The sequence below is a fragment of the Diabrotica virgifera genome, chromosome 5, assembly GCF_917563875.1.
Source record: "Diabrotica virgifera virgifera chromosome 5, PGI_DIABVI_V3a".
NCBI lineage: Eukaryota > Metazoa > Arthropoda > Insecta > Coleoptera > Chrysomelidae > Diabrotica > Diabrotica virgifera.
In genome coordinates, this window is record NC_065447.1 from 55,065,085 (window position 1) to 55,084,931 (window position 19,847).

The 19,847-nt window shown below is 35.1% G+C and overlaps 1 protein-coding gene across 2 annotated transcripts in view; it reads right to left on the minus strand.

The window, feature by feature from the left end:
• Positions 1-19,847, minus strand: part of LOC114339180 (septin-2) — a 129,777-nt gene that overhangs the window by 45,719 nt on the left and 64,211 nt on the right. For both annotated transcript variants that reach the window (XM_028289816.2, XM_028289810.2), the window contains exons 2-3: positions 16,821-17,073; positions 11,496-11,684 (exon numbers count right to left, since the gene is read on the minus strand). In XM_028289816.2, coding sequence (XP_028145617.1) covers positions 11,496-11,684; positions 16,821-16,987 — 356 coding nt within the window. In that variant the 5' untranslated portion in view covers positions 16,988-17,073. The remainder of the gene's footprint in view (positions 1-11,495; positions 11,685-16,820; positions 17,074-19,847) is intronic.

A 19,847-nucleotide genomic window follows, 5' to 3' on the forward strand; every position in this document is an offset into this window, starting at 1 on the left:
AGGGATATTGGTCAAGTCACAGAATATATAAGAGGTGTAACAAGTAGAAAAGTCATTAAGAGAGCTGAAGAAATAATGCGGAGCACTGCAAGACACTCGAGATACGATCCAGAAAATAACACAGCCCAACAGTGTCTGGATACATTAAAACAAAAACTCTCCGTCTATTCAGGACGATTAAGAAGGTATAAAGTTAGTAGCAACCGAAAATGTGACAATGCACTTTTTGAGAACTCTGAGAAGGCGTTTTACCGAAAACTCAATTCCACCGTAGAAAGTGTCGACAAGTCTTACCCAAGCCAAGAAGAAATTCATGAGTTTTGGAGAAATCAACTTTCCACACCAGCTGCTTTTAACAACAATGCTGGCTGGATAGAAGATACGACGCACAACTGTCACCACTACGTCGCTGCTAACTACGAACCATTCACGACTGAAGAAGTCTCAAATGTCATCAAAGAGCTTCATAACTGGAAATCTCCTGGACCAGACGGAGTTCAGAACTTCTGGCTTAAAAAGTTTTGGAGTATTCATGAGTGCTTATCAACATTAATTAATCATGTTATTTCTAATCCGCAGGAATTACCATCATTTCTAACTCAGGGAACTACTTATTTAATACCCAAGGATCAAAATAACACCCAAGATCCATCCAAGTACCGCCCAATTACTTGTCTTCCAACTTTGTATAAATTGGTCACATCCTGTGTAACCCGGCGTATCTACCAACACTGTGCTCTAAACAATATCATAGAGCCTCAACAGAAAGGATGCGCTAAGGGTTCCATGGGCTGCAAAGAACAGCTTATCATCGACTCAGTCATTTCTAACCAGGCATTCACTAAAAAAAGGAATCTTTTTACTGCTTTTATTGACTATAAAAAGGCCTTTGATTCAGTACCGCATGAATGGCTAATAGATATTTTGAAAATATACAAGGTCGATGATAACATAGTGACCTTTTTAAGGCATATAATGAGAGATTGGAAGACTAAAATTCACCTCCAAATACCTGGTGAAAACAATATTGAAACCGAAAATATCGCAATCAACCGGGGCCTGTTTCAAGGAGACTCGTTGAGTCCACTGTGGTTCTGTTTAGCTTTGAACCCCCTTTCCCAGCTATTAAACTCCACAGACTCAGGTTTTAGCATTAAAAGCAATAATACTGTAGTAGCGAAGCTCAATCATCTGTTGTATATGGATGATTTGAAATTAATGGCTTCCACTCGAGAACACCTAGAAGAGATGCTAAAAACTGTAGAAACATTCTCTAATGATATTAGTATGCAGTTCGGTCTAGACAAGTGCCGTGTTTTGAATATAGTCAAAGGAAAGGTACAGCCCGGTGGATTCGATATGCAAAATGGCCAGAACATCGAGGCCATGGGCGATAACGATATGTACAAATATCTTGGAGTAAAGCAGGCGCGGAAAATTGACCATAAGCAAATGAAAACTGAGATAACTACTGAGTTTATAAGAAGGGTTAAACAGCTGCTTCGTTCACAGCTTAACAGTAAAAATTTGTTTAAGGCACTGAACACCTACGCTTGTTCCGCGCTTAGCTATTCATTTGGTATTGTTAAGTGGACAAAAACGGATATAGAAAATCTTCAGCGAAAAGTACGAACACACCTCACAAAGGCACAAAAACACCACCCTAAAAGTGCAGTAGAACGAACGACATTACCCCGGTATTTAGGAGGAAGAGGACTTATGGATATAGGTGAGCAATTAGATAAACAGATTGCTAATTTAAGAACTTATTTTCAGATGCAGGCTGAGACATCTACTCTACACCGCGCAATTTGCGCAGTAGATGACACGACACCGATCAAACTGAGGGAACCAGAAATGCGCATAAACCACCTTACTAAGGATGAAAAACTGCGCACCTGGATGGGTAAACCTCTGCACGGGCGACATCCCAATGAAGTTAGCCAAGACTATGTCGACAATATAGCGTCGAACTATTGGTTGACATCAGGAAAGATGTTCCCTGAAACGGAGGGTTCATTACTGGCCATTCAGGATCAGGTTATACCAACCAGAAATTACCTGAAATATATCGTCAAAGACCCTCAGGTTCAAAACGACAGATGCCGATATGGATGTCAAGCCCAAGAAACCATCCAACATATTACAGGGGGCTGCCAGGCATTTGCTGCAACTGAATACAAGGAACGGCATGACGCAGTGGGAAAAATCCTTCATCAAGAGATAGCTAACAAACTGGGACTTCTCCAAACGGACCATCTCCCATATTATCAATACGTTCCTGAGAGTATGCTTGAGGATGGCAACTACAAGCTATACTGGGACCGCAGTGTGCTCACAGACCAAACAGTGGCACATAATAGACCAGATCTCGTACTAGTCAATAAATTAACAAGACAAACAACACTAATTGATGTGGCGATACCTAACAACAATAATCTACGTAGTAAATTTACTGAAAAGATCGCCAAGTATAGAGATCTGGAAATTCAAATACGGAGACAATGGAGAATGCAAAGTACCCAGACGATACCTATTGTTATGTCTACTACTGGAGTCATTCCGAAGACCCTCCTCGAAAGCATAAAAAAGCTGGGTCTCAATGAACATATTTATAAGACCATGCAGAAAGCTGTACTACTTGCGACGGCCAGAAGTGTAAGAAAATTTTTGGGAGATACACCTGCATTCCAAGTCACCTAGGGCTCGATAACACGGAAAGAGTCCCACCAGAGCTCAATCCTTTTGATACCGTAGGTATCTGGTATGAGTCAATTTTCCCCTCAGAGGGAGTGTGAGCCGTATGGCTAAATCTGATAATAATAAGAATAAGAATAAGCATAAGAATAAGAATAAGAATAAGAATAATAATAAGAATAAGAATAAGAATAAGAATAAGAATAAGAATAAGAATAAGAATAAGAATAAGAATAAGAATAAGAATAAGAATAAGAATAAGAATAAGAATAAGAATAAGAATAAGAATAAGAATAAGAATAAGAATAAGAATAAGAATAAGAATAAGAATAAGAATAAGAATAAGAATAAGAATAAGAATAAGAATAAGAATAAGAATAAGAATAAGAATAAGAATAAGAATAAGAATAAGAATAAGAATAAGAATAAGAATAAGAATAAGAATAAGAATAAGAATAAGAATAAGAATAAGAATAAGAATAAGAATAAGAATAAGAATAAGAATAAGAATAAGAATAGGAATAAGAATAAGAATAAGAATAAGAATAAGAATAAGAATAAGAATATGAATATGAATATGAATATGAATATGAATAAGAATAAGAATAAGAATAAGAATAAGAATAAGAATAAGAATAAGAATAAGAATAAGAATAAGAATAAGAATAAGGATAAGAATAAGAATAAGAATAAGAATAAGAATAAGAATAATAATAAGAATAATAATAATAATAATAATAAGAATAAGAATAAGAATAAGAATAAGCATAAGAATAAGAATAATAATAAGAATAAGAATAAGAATAAGAATAAGAATAAGAATAAGAATAAGAATAAGAATAAGAATAAGAATAAGAATAAGAATAAGAATAAGAATAAGAATAAGAATAAGAATAAGAATAAGAATAAGAATAAGAATAAGAATAAGAATAAGAATAAGAATAAGAATAAGAATAAGAATAAGAATAAGAATAAGAATAAGAATAAGAATAAGAATAAGAATAAGAATAAGAATAAGAATAAGAATAAGAATAAGAATAAGAATATGAATATGAATAAGAATAAGAATAAGAATAAGAATAAGAATAAGAATAAGAATAATAATAAGAATAAGAATAATAAGAATAAGAATAAGAATAAGAATAAGAATAAGAATAAGAATAAGAATAAGAATAAGAAAAAGAATAAGAATAAGAATAAGAATAAGAATAAGAATAAGAATAAGAATAAGAATAAGAATATGAATATGAATATGAATAAGAATAAGAATAAGAATAAGAATAAGAATAAGAATAAGAATAAGAATAAGAATAAGAATAAGAATAAGAATAAGAATAAGAATAAGAATAAGAATAAGAATAAGAATAAGAATAAGAATAAGAATAAGAATATGAATATGAATAAGAATAAGAATAAGAATAAGAATAAGAATAAGAATAATAATAATAATAATATATGGCAGGGTGTTGAGGAGGCGGGCCCCTGTCATACAATCAGCTACAGCCCAACCACAACCACAACCACAAGCGAGCCAAACAACAACAAGAGCTCCACCCGCCGAAGGTGCTGCGCTGGATCATCAGCCGGCGCTCACTCAAGCGGGACGACCGAGGCAGCGCATGAAATGGACTGTGTCCATCAATGAGAACATTTTGCGCTTCTACTACAAGGTGACAAACCTCGGTCAAGAAACAATCGGCTACCGACAACAGCTGTATGCCGAATTTTGCAGGACGTACCCAGATATTCAAGTATCGGAGCAACGAGTATCAGACCAATACCGGGTAATTATAAGAAACAACCTTATCCCAGAGACTAGACGCAATATTATCAGAAGCGAAGTCGAACGGGAGATTCATAACGATGTTGTAATTGAAGATCAAGTCCCCAATGAAGTGCATGAGCAGATTCCTGAGCTTGCCATACAAGAAACTCAACCTGACAATACAGAGCAGGAAAACAACGAGCTACATGATAAACTAGTAAGCGAAATGGCACGTGCTGTACAAGAGTTTAATGGAACAAACCCACTTAGCAGACCACCGCTACCACGAATAAACTCTTGTAAGAGACTAGGTGTGCTGTTACAAATTGTGAACACTGAAGTCCTACCCAATTATGTCGTAGAAGCCCACACATTAGAGTATCTGCACATGCTAATCTACTGTGCAGCAACAGCAATTGCTAATGTAATGGGCATTAAGATCAGAACACGACGGGGTTCTAATAACGGAAGGACTGGTAGCAGAATTGCACCCTGGGAAAAAAGACTGCTCGGAAAGATTGAATTGCTGCGTAGGGATATTGGTCGAGTCACAGAATATATACGAGGTGTAAGAAGTACAAGAGTCATCAGGAGAGCTGAAGAAATAATACGGAATACTGCAAGACACTCAAGATACGATCCAGAAAACAACACAGCCCAACAGTGCCTGGATACGTTAAAACAAAGACTCTCCGTTTATTCAGGACGAATAAGAAGGTACAAAGTGAGTAACAACCGAAAATCCGACAATGCCCTTTTTGAGACTGCTGAGAAGGCGTTCTATCGAAAACTCAATTCCACCGTAGAAAATCTCGATAAGTCTTATCCAAGCCAAGAAGAAATTCATGAGTTTTGGGGAAATCAACTTTCCACACCAGCTGCTCTTAACAACAATGCTGGATGGATCGAAGATACGGCACAGAACTGCCAACACTACACTACTACTCTCTACGAACCCTTCACCACTGAAGAAGTCTCAAATATCATCAAAGAGCTTCATAACTGGAAATCTCCTGGACCAGACGGAGTTCAAAACTTAAACTTTTGGCTCAAGAAGTTTTGGAGTGCTCATGAATGCTTATCAACACTAATTAATTATGTTATTTCTAATCCGCAGGATATACCATCATTCCTAACTCAGGGAACCACTTATTTAATACCGAAGGATCAAAATAACACCCAAGATCCAGCAAAATACCGCCCAATTACTTGTCTTCCAACTTTGTATAAATTGGTCACATCCTGTGTAGCCCGGCGTATCTACCAACACTGTGCGCTGAACAATATCATAGAGCCTCAACAGAAAGGATGCGCTAAGGGTTCCATGGGCTGCAAAGAACAACTTATCATCGACTCAGTCATTTCTAATCAAGCATATTCCAAAAAGAGGAACCTATTTACTGCTTTTATTGATTACAAGAAGGCCTTTGATTCAGTGCTGCATGAATGGCTTATAGATATATTGAGAATATATAAAGTCGATGATAATATAGTGACCTTTTTACAACATATAATGACAGAGTGGAAAACTAGAATTCACCTTCAAATACCTGGTGAAAGTAACATCGAAACTGAAAATATCGCAATCAGCCGGGGCCTGTTTCAAGGAGATTCGTTGAGTCCTCTGTGGTTCTGTCTAGCTATGAACCCACTATCTCAGCTATTGAACTCCACAGATGCAGGTTTTAGCATCAAAAATAACAACAATGTGGTGGCGAAGCTTAATCATTTATTGTACATGGATGATTTGAAATTAATGGCTTCCACTCGAAACCAACTCGACGAGATGCTAAAAACTGTAGAAACTTTTTCTAATGATATTAGTATGTACTTCGGACTAGACAAGTGCCGTATTTTAAATATAGTCAGAGGAAAAGTACAGCCCGGAGGATTCGATATGCAAAATGGCCAGAACATCGAGGCCATGGGTGAAAACGATATGTACAAATATCTTGGAGTAAAGCAAGCGCGGAAAATTGACCATAAACAAATGAAAACAGAGATAACTACTGAGTTTATACGAAGGGTAAAACAGCTGCTTCGCTCACACCTTAACAGTAGAAATTTGTTTAAGGCACTAAACACCTACGCATGTTCCGCGCTTAGCTACTCATTTGGTATTGTTAAGTGGACAAAAACAGATATAGAAGCTCTTCAGCGAAAAGTGCGAACACACCTCACAAAGGCACAAAAACACCATCCTAAGAGTGCAGTAGAAAGAACAACATTACCACGGAATCTAGGAGGAAGAGGACTTATGGATATAGGTGAGCAATTAGATAAACAAATTGCTAATTTAAGAACTTATTTTCAGATGCAGGCTGAGACATCTACTCTACATCGCGCTATCTGCGCAGTAGATGACACAACACCGATCAAACTGAGGGAACCAGAAATGCGCATAAACCACCTTACTAAGGACGAAAAAATGCGCGCCTGGATGGGTAAACCTCTGCACGGGCGACATCCCAATGAGGTCAGCCAAGACTATGTCGACAATATAGCGTCGAACTACTGGTTGGCATCAGGAAAGATGTTCCCTGAAACGGAGGGTTCATTACTGGCCATTCAGGATCAGGTTATACCAACCAGAAATTACCTGAAATATATCATCAAAGACCCTCAGGTTCAAAACGACAGATGCCGATATGGATGTCAAGCCCAAGAAACCATCCAACATCTTACAGGGGGCTGCCAGGCATTTGCTGCAACTGAATACAAGGAACGGCATGACGCAGTGGGAAAAATCCTTCATCAAGAGATAGCTATCAAGCTGGGACTTCTCCAAACAGACCATCTCCCGTATTATCAATACGTCCCTGAGAGTATGCTTGAGGATGGCAACTACAAGCTATACTGGGACCGCACTGTGCTCACAGACCAAACAGTGGCACATAATAGACCAGATCTCGTACTAGTTAATAAATTAACAAGACAAACAACACTAATTGATGTGGCGATACCTAACAACAATAATCTACGTAGTAAATTTACTGAAAAGATCGCCAAATACAGAGATCTAGAAATTCAAATACGAAGGCAATGGAGAATGCAAAGTACCCAGACGATACCGATTATTATTTCTACTACTGGAGTCATTCCGAAGACCCTCCTCGAAAGCATAAAAAAGCTGGGTCTGAATGAACATCTTTATAAGACCATGCAGAAAGCTGTACTACTCGCGACGGCCAGATGCGTACGAAAATTTCTGGGAGATACACCTGCATTCCAAGTCACCTAGGGCTCGATAACACGGAAAGAGTCCCACCAGAGCTCAATCCTTTTGATACCGTAGGTATCTGGGATGAGTCAATTTTCCCCTTAGAGGGAGTGTGAGCCGTATGGCTAAATCTGATAATAATAATAATAATGTGACAATGCACTTTTTGAGAACTCTGAGAAGGCGTTCTACCGAAAACTCAATTCCACCGTAGAAAGTGTCGACAAGTCTTACCCAAGCCAAGAAGAAATTCATGAGTTTTGGGGAAATCAACTTTCCACACCAGCTGCTTTTAACAACAATGCTGGCTGGATAGAAGATACGACGCACAACTGTCACCACTATGTCACTGCTAACTACGAACCATTCACGACTGAAGAAGTCTCAAATGTCATTAAAGAGCTTCATAACTGGAAATCTCCTGGACCAGACGGAGTTCAGAACTTCTGGCTTAAAAAGTTTTGGAGTATTCATGAGTGCTTATCAACATTAATCAATCATGTTATTTCTAATCCGCAGGAATTACCATCATTTCTAACTCAGGGAACTACTTATTTAATACCCAAGGATCAAAATAACACCCAAGATCCATCCAAGTACCGCCCAATTACTTGTCTTCCAACTTTGTATAAATTGGTCACATCCTGTGTAACCCGGCGTATCTACCAACACTGTGCTCTAAACAATATCATAGAGCCTCAACAGAAAGGATGCGCTAAGGGTTCCATGGGTTGCAAGGAACAGCTTATCATCGACTCAGTCATTTCTAACCAGGCATTCACTAAAAAAAGGAACCTTTTTACTGCTTTTATTGACTATAAAAAGGCCTTTGATTCAGTACCGCATGAATGGCTAATAGATATATTGAAAATATACAAAGTAGATGATAACATAGTGACCTTTTTAAGGCATATAATGAGAGATTGGAAGACTAAAATTCACCTCCAAATACCTGGTGAAAACAATATCGAAACCGAAATTATCGCAATCAACCGGGGCCTATTTCAAGGAGACTCGTTGAGTCCATTGTGGTTCTGTTTAGCTTTGAATCCCCTTTCCCAGCTATTAAACTCCACTGACTCAGGTTTTAGCATTAAAAGCAATAATACTGTGGTAGCGAAGCTCAATCATCTGTTGTATATGGATGATTTGAAATTAATGGCTTCCACTCGAGAACACCTAGAAGAGATGCTAAAAACTGTAGAAACATTTTCTAATGATATTAGTATGCAGTTCGGTCTAGACAAGTGCCGTGTTTTGAATATAGTCAGAGGAAAGGTACAGCCCGGTGGATTCGATATGCAAAATGGCCAGAACATCGAGGCCATGGGCGACAACGATATGTACAAATATCTTGGAGTAAAGCAGGCGCGGAAAATTGACCATAAGCAAATGAAAACTGAGATAACTACTGAGTTTATAAGAAGGGTAAAACAGCTGCTTCGTTCACAGCTTAACAGTAAAAATTTGTTTAAGGCACTAAACACCTACGCTTGTTCCGCGCTTAGCTATTCATTTGGTATTGTTAAGTGGACAAAAACGGATATAGAAAATCTTCAGCGAAAAGTACGAACACACCTCACAAAGGCACAAAAACACCACCCTAAAAGTGCAGTAGAACGAACGACATTACCCCGGTATTTAGGAGGAAGAGGACTTATGGATATAGGTGAGCAATTAGATAAACAAATTGCTAATTTAAGAACTTATTTTCAGATGCAGGCTGAGACATCTACTCTACATCGCGCTATCTGCGCAGTAGATGACACAACACCGATCAAACTGAGGGAAGCAGAACTGCGCATAAACCACCTTACTAAGGACGAAAAAGTGCGCGCCTGGATGGGTAAACCTTTGCACGGGCGACATCCCAATGAGGTCAGCCAAGATTATGTCGACAATATAGCGTCGAACTACTGGTTGACATCAGGAAAGATGTTCCCTGAAACGGAGGGTTCATTACTGGCCATTCAGGATCAGGTTATACCAACCAGAAACTACCTGAAATATATCATCAAAGACCCTCAGGTTCAAAACGACAGATGCCGATATGGATGTCAAGCCCAAGAAACCATCCAACATCTTACAGGGGGCTGCCAGGCATTTGCTGCAACTGAATACAAGGAACGGCATGACGCAGTGGGAAAAATCCTTCATCAAGAGATAGCTATCAAGCTGGGACTTCTCCAAACGGACCATCTCCCGTATTATCAATACGTCCCTGAGAGTATGCTTGAGGATGGCAACTACAAGCTATACTGGGACCGCACTGTGCTCACAGACCAAACAGTGGCACATAACAGACCAGATCTCGTACTAGTTAATAAATTAACAAGACAAACAACACTAATTGATGTGGCGATACCTAACAACAATAATCTACGTAGTAAATTCACTGAAAAGATCGCCAAGTACAGAGATCTAGAAATTCAAATACGAAGGCAATGGAGAATGCAAAGTACCCAGACGATACCTATTGTTATGTCTACTACTGGTGTCATTCCGAAGAACCTCCTCGAAAGCATAAAAAGGCTGGGTCTAAATGAACATCTTTACAAGACAATGCAGAAAGCTGTACTACTCGCAACGGCCAGATGTGTACGAAAATTTTTGGGAGATACACCTGCACACCAAGTCACCTAGGGCTCGATAACACGGAAAGAGTCCCACCAGAGCTCAATCCTTTTGATGCCGTAGGTATCTGGGATGAGTCAATTTTCCCCTTAGAGGGAGTGTGAGCCGTATGGCTAAATCTGGATAATAATAATAATAATAAGAATAAGAATAAGAATAAGAATAAGAATAAGCATAAGAATAAGAATAAGAATAAGAATAAGAATAAGAATAAGCATAAGCATAAGAATAAGAATAAGAATAAGAATAAGAATAAGAATAAGAATAAGAATAAGAATAAGAATAAGAATAAGAATAAGAATAAGAATAAGAATAAGAATAAGAATAAGAATATGAATATGAATATGAATATGAATAAGAATAAGAATAAGAATAAGAATAAGAATAAGAATAAGAATAAGAATAAGAATAAGAATAAGAATAAGAATAAGAATAAGAATAAGAATAAGAATAAGAATAAGAATAAGAATAAGAATAAGAATAAGAATAAGAATAAGAATAAGAATAAGAATAAGAATAAGAATAAGAATAAGAATAAGAATAAGAATAAGAATAAGAATAAGAATAAGAATAAGAATAAGAATAAGAATAAGAATAAGAATAAGAATAAGAATAAGAATAAGAATAAGAATAAGAATAAGAATAAGAATAAGAATAAGAATAAGAATAAGAATAAGAATAAGAATAAGAATAAGAATAAGAATAAGACTAAGAATAAGAAAAGAATAAGAATAAGAATAAGAATAAGAATAAGAATAAGAATAAGAATAAGAATAAGAATAAGAATAAGAAGAAGAAGAAGAAGAAGAAGAAGAAGAAGAAGAAGAAGTTTATAAGGATACTTGTTTATTAAAATGCCGAGTTCAAGATTTAAGTTTCGTATTAATATTTAAAATGGGTTGTGGTCATTCATCTTGAATTATTTGTAAATTTTGTTAATGTGGTGGTGAACTAAAGGATGAACTTAACAATTGATACATTACAGATAGATCCATATTAGACTTGTTGAATTCATTCGCGCTATTTCACGCTTCATTTCTCGGCCTTAAAAAATCCAATGACTTATTCTATATGTGTAACAGATGTTAGATCTCTGATTAACATAAAATACTTTTAAAAATTATATAAAACAAAATAAAATATTAAAAGTAGTTATAAAAACTAAACATAATATCTTACCTGTGACCCCAAGGTGGCACAAAGTATAAACAACAGTGGACTCTGTTATCTTGCATATTCCGCCTATTGAGCCCACTTTCGTCTGTGAAATATTGCCTGAATTGCTCATCGATGTAATTGACACAAGTTTTCCAACTTTCTTCACAGTTGATGGCGTCCCCGAAACCAGGTGTGTCAACTACGGTCAACCTATAAAATTTTAACAAAATTGAACTAAATTTACTTAAAAAACTGAAGAGAACACACTTTGAAGTAAAAAAAAATAAACTATCAATGCAGGAGATGTGAGCACTGAGACAATTTACACTGCAGGTTTACACAGCATTACCTATTAGTCCAGAAAGCCACTGCGCATCCGCTAGGAAAAATATTCCGATTCGGATCTTTTGCACAATCTTACTCCAAAAAGGACCCTTTTTAACAAATTTGCATGTTGCCAGGACCAAAAGTGGGTCAAACATTTTTTATAAGTTTTTTTTGTTTTTTCCTAAAATTATTTTTTTTTGCATGGAACAAAGTTTTTTTAGGTTTTTTGGATCATTCCAAACAGAAAAGGTCTTTGCTGACTTTTCTCTAAAGTTGATGGTTTTTGACATATAAGCGATTAAAAATTGAAAAAGTGCGAAATCGGCCATTTTTAACCTTCAAAAACTATGTGAACAAAAAATTTAAATGTTGCCAAGGTAGGTATATATTCTTTAAACATCGATTGATGAAATCCCAAAGAGTTTTTTGCAATACAGTATTCAAAACTCCTTTGTGGGTCAAAGATTTTTTAAACGTTCTTTTTTGTTTTTTTCCTAAAATTATTTTTTTTGCATGGAACAAAGTTTTTTTAGGTTTTTTGGATCATTCCAAACAGAAAAGGTCTTTAGTGACATTTCTCCAAAGTTGATAGTTTTTGACATATTATAAGCGATTAAAAATTGAAAAATTGCGAAATCGGCCATTTTTAACCCTCAAAAACTATGTGAAAAACTGAAAATTTGAATGTTGCCAAGGTAGGTAGATATTCTTTAAACATCGATTGATGAAATCCCGAAAAGTTTTTGCAATACAATATTCAAAACTCCTTTGTTTTTTAATTGGTAATCAAGCGTGCGCGACACTATTTTCCACCGACAGTATGGTGCAAATGAAAGGAATAAATTCGTTATTTCGTAAACCGGCGACTAAGGAAAAATCCCGAAACAGGTCGATTTTTATTTTTAAGTTATGATATTGTGGCATATATGGTATACTAGTGACGTCATCCATCTGAGCGTGATGACGTAATCGATGATTCTTTTAAATGAGAATAATAGGGGTCGTGTTCTAGCCCATTTGAAAGGTTCTTCAATTCTCTATTCAGTAATATAAGCATTTATATAATTATTTTTAAAGGGTGTCCTTCTACTTCTTTTTTTTGTCAAATAATTTAATTTAATAAAAATTTTTTGGACACCCTATACAAATAATTATCTAAATGTTTACGTTACTGAATAGAGAATTGAAGAACCTTTCAAATGAGCTACAACACAACCCCTATTCTCATATAAAAAAATCATCGATTACGTCATCACGCCCAGACGGATGACGTCACTAAAATCCATATATGCCACAATATCACAACTTAGAAATAAAAATCGACCTGTTTCGGGTTTTTTCCTTAAAGTCGCCGGTTTACGAAATAACGAATTTATTCCTTTCATTTGCATCATAATGTATACACATGCAACGGTGGAAAGTAGTGTCGCGCACGCGTGATTAGCAATTAAAAAACAAAGGAGTTTTGAATACTGTATTGCAAAAAACTCTTTGGGATTTCATCAATCGATGTTTAAAGAATATCTACCTACCTTGGCAACATTTAAATTTTTTGTTCACATAGTTTTTGAATGTTAAAAATGGCCGATTTCGCAATTTTTCAATTTTTAATCGCTTATATGTCAAAAACCATTAACTTTAGAGAAAAATCACTAAAGAACTTTTCTGTTTGGAATTATCCAAGAAACCTAAAAAAACTTTGTTCCATGCAAAAAAAATAATTTTAGGAAAAAAAACAAAAAAAACTTATAAAAAATGTTTGACCCACTTTTGGTCCTGGCAACATGCAAATTTGTTAAAAAGGGTCCTTTTTGAGTAAGATTGTGCAAAAAATCCGAATCGGAATATTTTTCCTAGCGGATGCGCAGTGGCTTTCTGGATAAGTTTAATAACCAAATCAGACACAAAACAAATGTAGTCCGATTTGCAAACAATAGAGGGAGCACAAGAGGCTATGTTTACTTTCGATTTGAAACACTAAATTTTGGCAATCACTAGTGTTTTTTGGACTTTGTCCACTGCCTTTCTGACTAATGTTGTCATGTTTTTTCATACCATTGTCATAAATTAGTTGGCCAAGACTCCTTGGCCGTGGACTCCTTTTACTGCCTGTCTTACTTTGCATAATAAAATTAAGAGAACTTGGTGTCATGTATGTATTAGTATTATGCATATGTTCGCTAGTATTATAATTTTCTTCCCATCTAATACGTGCAGTTTCTTAGTCCTCGGTAAATGGTCATACTCCGATTCCATATGTGAATATGTTGAAGATATAACGTAATAATAAACGTACATACTTCAAAGTAGATTGATGTTACTGCTACATAAAATAGTATTCATCTTTATAAAAGCGACCCTAGATTGTTCTATTCGAGACCTTATCTCTTATGTGCTGTACCAGCTTACAAGTTGAAGCTTAAATTGTTGTACTGTTAAACGCGTTCTATGGGTTTTCTGTCACATTCCAGAATACCTAGACATCCCTCTATTTACTTACTTTAGTCACTTGGACATCTTGATGTTTAGCATGTACCTGAGGCGTCTGCCCTTCAAGACCGTTACCTTTCTTCAGCCTTCATACTAGGATTGTCACTGTATTTCTCTCTCAAGTCCTGGTGAGTGATGATACCCATCTAAATATTCCCTGCGACCGTATATTATCGTCCACCTTTAAGAGGTGTCCTTGAAAGAAATTCCCTATGAAATTTTTTAACGTAAAACGAAATATGCTGTGATAGATCAGTCATCTGAAAATTATGATTTACTAATAAAATGACTAATCTGCAATCATTAATGGGCAACTTCACGTGAGTATAATATTTGATAGGGGTAGAGTTTCGATGGGCTATATATCTCTGAAGTCGGCATTAGCAAGGCAACAATAAAGTTCTATACGTGCCATTTAAATAATTTGAACGCTCTATAATGGAACCATCTTAATAAATAATTAAGATAGATTATGGGGATAATACAGAAAGCTTCATGGGCAGTAACTCCAAACTACAAACAGTCAACAAGAAAAGAATCCTGCACTCCAACTATAAAAGGAAACATTTCAGAGAAAAGAAGGCTAAGAAGAAATTGGCAACAAAACAGAACAGTGAGCAATAAAAATAAATTTAATAAAGCAGCAAGGGAACTAAAAAAAAATAATACTTGAAATAAAAAATGATTCTATACAAAGATACTTAGAAGAGCTTACACCAACAGAAGCCACCGACTACTCACTATGGAAAGCCACAAGGAAACTAAAAAGTCCTCAGACACCAATACCACCAATAAGAAAAAACAATGGCAAATGGGCAAGAAATAACATGGAGAAGGCAGATGCCTTTAGTGGCTATCTCTCACAAGTCTTTCAACCAAACAGTTTGGAATCAACACCTGAAGAATTGGAGGAAATAAATAGAGTACTAAATGAACCTTACCAAATGGAGCTGCCCATACCGAAATTTAAGTTCAGTGAAGTTAAGGATGTAATAATGAAAGACATTATTCCTAAAAAGCTCCTGGTTATGATCTGATAACGGGTAGGATACTACAAAAATTAACAAAGAAAGGAATAACGGCAATATTACAAATTTTTATTACAATAATAAGATTAAATTATTTTCCGCAACAACTGAAAATGGCAGTAATAATTATGATCCCAAAACCAGGAAAAAAACTGGAGGAATTAACATCATATCAATAAGTTTACTACCTGTGCTTTTCAAAGTGCTGGAAAAATTAATAATGAAACGCATTAAGCCAATACTAGATAGCAAAAATCTCATACCAGAAAATCAGTTTGGGTTTAGGCAAGAACATGGAACCATAGAGCAAGTCCATAGATTAGTAAAACATATCAGCAACGACTTTGAAAATAAGCGATATTGCTCAGCAGCGTTTCTTGACATAAGACAAGCGTTCGATAAAGTCTGGCACAAAGGTCTACTCTATAAACTAATAAACCTATTGCCTCATCCGTATTATGAACTTCTAAAGTCCTACTTATCTCACAGATTCTTTTCAGGTAAATACCATTCAAAATATTCAGAATTATACTAAATAAAATCAGGAGTACCGCAATGCAGCGTGTTAGGACCAATGCTGTACAAGCTTTTTACTGAAGATCTACCAACTTTAAGAACCTTCGCAGATGACACTGCAATACTCGCCTCACATCATGATCCAGTAACTGCCTCAAGAAACTTACAAGCCAGCCATAACAATATCCAAGCATGGTTAAAAAATGGAAAATTCGAGTTAATGAGACCAAATCAATCCATGTTACCTTTACACTAAGAAGAGGTATATGTCCAGCAGTGTTATTAAATAATCAAATGATTACTCAGAGAAATGAAGTTAAATATTTAGGTTTACATCTTGACAGAAGATTAACATGGAGAACACATATATATACAAAACGAAAACAATTGGGTCTCAAACTAAGACAACTTTACTGGCTTATTGGCAGGAAATCACAATTAAATCTCACAAATAAGATATTAATATATAAAGCCGTACTGAAGCCAATATGGACGTATGGAATTCAATTATTGGGTTCTGCTAGCAATTCAAACCTAGAAATCATACAAAGATTTCAGAACAAAGTTCTTCGAATTATAACCAATGCTCCGTGGTATGTTTCGAACAACATAATAGAAAAAGACCTCCAAGTTCAATCCATAAAAACTGAAGTCACAAAGTACAGTGAAAAATACAAAAACAAAACTAGTGCTCACTCTAATGACTTAGTGCGCGAACTGTTTAATCTCAACGATGAAGTGCGTCGACTAAAATAAAATTAATTAACATTTACCACTACATTATTAACTTTGTTTGTAAATTATATGTTAAAGAAAGCCTCTCACTGGAGAGAATTCCTACATGTCATTTTTCCTTCTAATTGTCATAAAATTTACTTATTGTTACATTATTATGAAAGATAACAGATTGTAAATTAAATGGAGCTAAATAAAAAAAAAGATTATGGGGATAGTCGCTTATAAGGAATAAGTATAACACACCGACCTTAACTTAACACCCCTTTCTTCAATCTCCATTGTTTTCTTCTCGATGCTTGTAGTTTTGGATATTCTTTCACTGACATCTGGAATTTTTCTATTTCTATATAAGTCTTCTAGGAAGAGGCTGTTTAACAACGTAGATTTCCCCAACCCCGATTCACCTACTACCATCAGCGTGAACTCAAAGCCCTTCTTGACTGATTTTCGGTGGACCTGGTCAGGAAGAGTAGCAAAACCGATGTAGTCTCGATCTTTGTCTGAAATAAAAAAAAAACACAGTTTTAATAGTATATTATGGAACGAGCATTTAATGATGATCATTATAGTAGGGGAGGAAAGTATGCTAAATGTGCAGTCACTCGAGCGCTTTGGGGACCTATTGGGTTGTGAAGAGTAGGTTCTAAAACCAAAAAAAGTTAAGTAAAGTTTTCCATTTTAGTGTCGTTCCATTTTTAATTTAATTTTCCATTTCCAACAACCGTTTTTCCGATTATAGCGCCATTTATCCATAATTTGAAAAAATGTTTCAAATAAAAGTTACTTATTTTTACGTAAGGAATCTGAAGCTGCAATAAAAAATGGGGCTCCTATTTAAAATTTTTAACGTAACCCCCCACCCCACCTCCGTGGGGGGAGGGTTGTCTTTGGTGCCATTCGATAAATATTTTAAACATATTGAATAAGTGTATTTTTCAGTTTTTCGATCTGATATTCATTTCGCGAAATATCGTGGGATTTGTATTTAAAATTTTAAATTTATTCCCTACCCCTCGCCGCGGGGAGTCGTGTTTAGTATCATTCGATAGATTTTTGACAAATATTGGGCACGTATTTTTTAGTTTTTAGATCTATCGTTAATTTCACGAAATATTCGCTTTTTTCTTGTGAAACTTTGTGACTCAGCCATTTCCGCCCCGCCCAAATCGTCAGATTTTTTTTCCACAAAAAACAATATGTATAATACGAAGTATAATAACGAAGTATAATATGTACTAAAAAAATGTGGTTTGCACATTTATTCAATAAAAATTGTTTAACATAAAAAATTGTAAAATCGTTATATTAACTACTATCGGTATACTAAAGTCATATACTTAATATTACAAGAAACTCCAAATAAAAGTAAAAACCAAAAATTTCTATTAGAAAAATAGTTTGTCTTCTTTCCAAAAATCTTTAGTTTTCCTGCTCAAGTCTTCTAAATTTTCTGTCCCATTTTTTGCAGTATTATCAATGCTCATATTTTCAATAATACAGTCGAACCCGCTTATTGGAATAGCCTTCGTGCCAAGCAAAAATATTCCTATAACCGGGATATTCTAATACCCGATCATTGATGGCTGGTAGAAATAAGTGTACCTACTGAATAGATCTACATAATAATAGTACATACTATGTATGTACCTACATTTACATGAAGTATATTTATATGGTTTTAGGTCCTTTTATGTCAATGATACAGCAATGTAACTTATTTTATTAAAAAACCAAATTACATTTTCTGTGCATAAATCATTAATAAGCATGAAATGTGTGCAATATGTAAACATGTATATATTATCTTATTTAAAATGCATACGCCAAAATTACTTATCATTTTTTTTGAAAAATCTTTAAGTTATACAAATTAGAAAAAATTACATTGAATTGGCCCTCCAGAAATCTTCTAATAATATTACAAACGGTTAGGACTTGCCAAATTGGATGGAATATCCACAAAATCGAAAAAATCTTCATCTTTTGCCTCATCTTTCGCTTTAATATTAAGTTGGGTGGCTTCTGGTTTCATTGTTTTGTTCTAAATCTTCAGTATCTTCGAAAACCGATCAATTATCGTCAAAAGAATTAACTCTTAAAAATATCCGTCCTTTATTTTGTCGAATTCTGTGTTTTGATGAATTGGCACATTGGCAGGCAAAAAACGGATTGTTAAAATATTCAAACTCATGTTGGGTTTATGGACAGGGCGGTTATCAATACAAAAAACATTTCTATTCTTGTCTGCCATTGTATTGTCGAAGTCAATAAACCATTAACCAATAAAATTTATAACTGCAACGAGGTAGGTCGCAATAGAAATTTTTACAAGTTTTGTGAGACAGGTAAAAGTAGGTATTTTATGGCCTGTTGTATTTCGTAAAAGGGGTTAACTGGTACGTAATAAAGTATTTATTACCTGAAAAATATAATAACCCAGACAAAATTTTAATTTTTTTGGAAAATATGAATAAAAAGTTGTGCGGCCACTTGAATAATATTCGATTAAGCGATATTAATTAATTAAAACGTATTCCTGTAAGCGGATAAATTTATTAAGGAGTAAATAGAAACGTTTCGGGACCTCAAATTTCTATTCCTTAAACCGGGATATTCCTATAACCGGTACTCTAATAAGCGGGTTCGACTCTACCAATGTCCCTGTAATAGTTCTGCTAAATAGGCGGTATACATTATTATACGAGGTGTCCAGAAACTCTACCGACAAACGAAGACAGGAGATTCCTAAGATAATTTTAAGACAATTGAAGCAAATTCACCTAGTCCGAAAACGCTTCCTAAGAGAGCTAGAGCTCTTTGAAGATGGCGTCTTGTAATTAGTTTTTCTTAAATATCTCCAAAACGCTTCTAGTTAGAAAAACGAAAATTGGTGCGCTTATTTATCTTCCAGAGATAAACCGATTTCATCTATTGCTAATTTCTAGTACCGGTCATAGGCGTCCGTTTTTGGTGGGGAGTTGTTATTTTATCGCATAACTTTTTTGTGTTTAAATTTTAAGTATTTTTTACTCTGGATTATTAAATTCTGGGATATATTGGTACTAAAAGGTACTCTTGCTTTAAGTCGGCAGGACACACTGTTTTCTAGAAAAATCGAATTGAAAATTTTTTGTCTCTAAATTTTGAAAAAAAATAAAAATTTTTTCAAAAAAAAAAACGGTGTGTTTTACCTACTTAAAACAAGAGTTACTTTTAGTACTAGAATACCTCATAATTTAATAATCTAGTGTCAAAAATGCTTAAAAACTAAAGT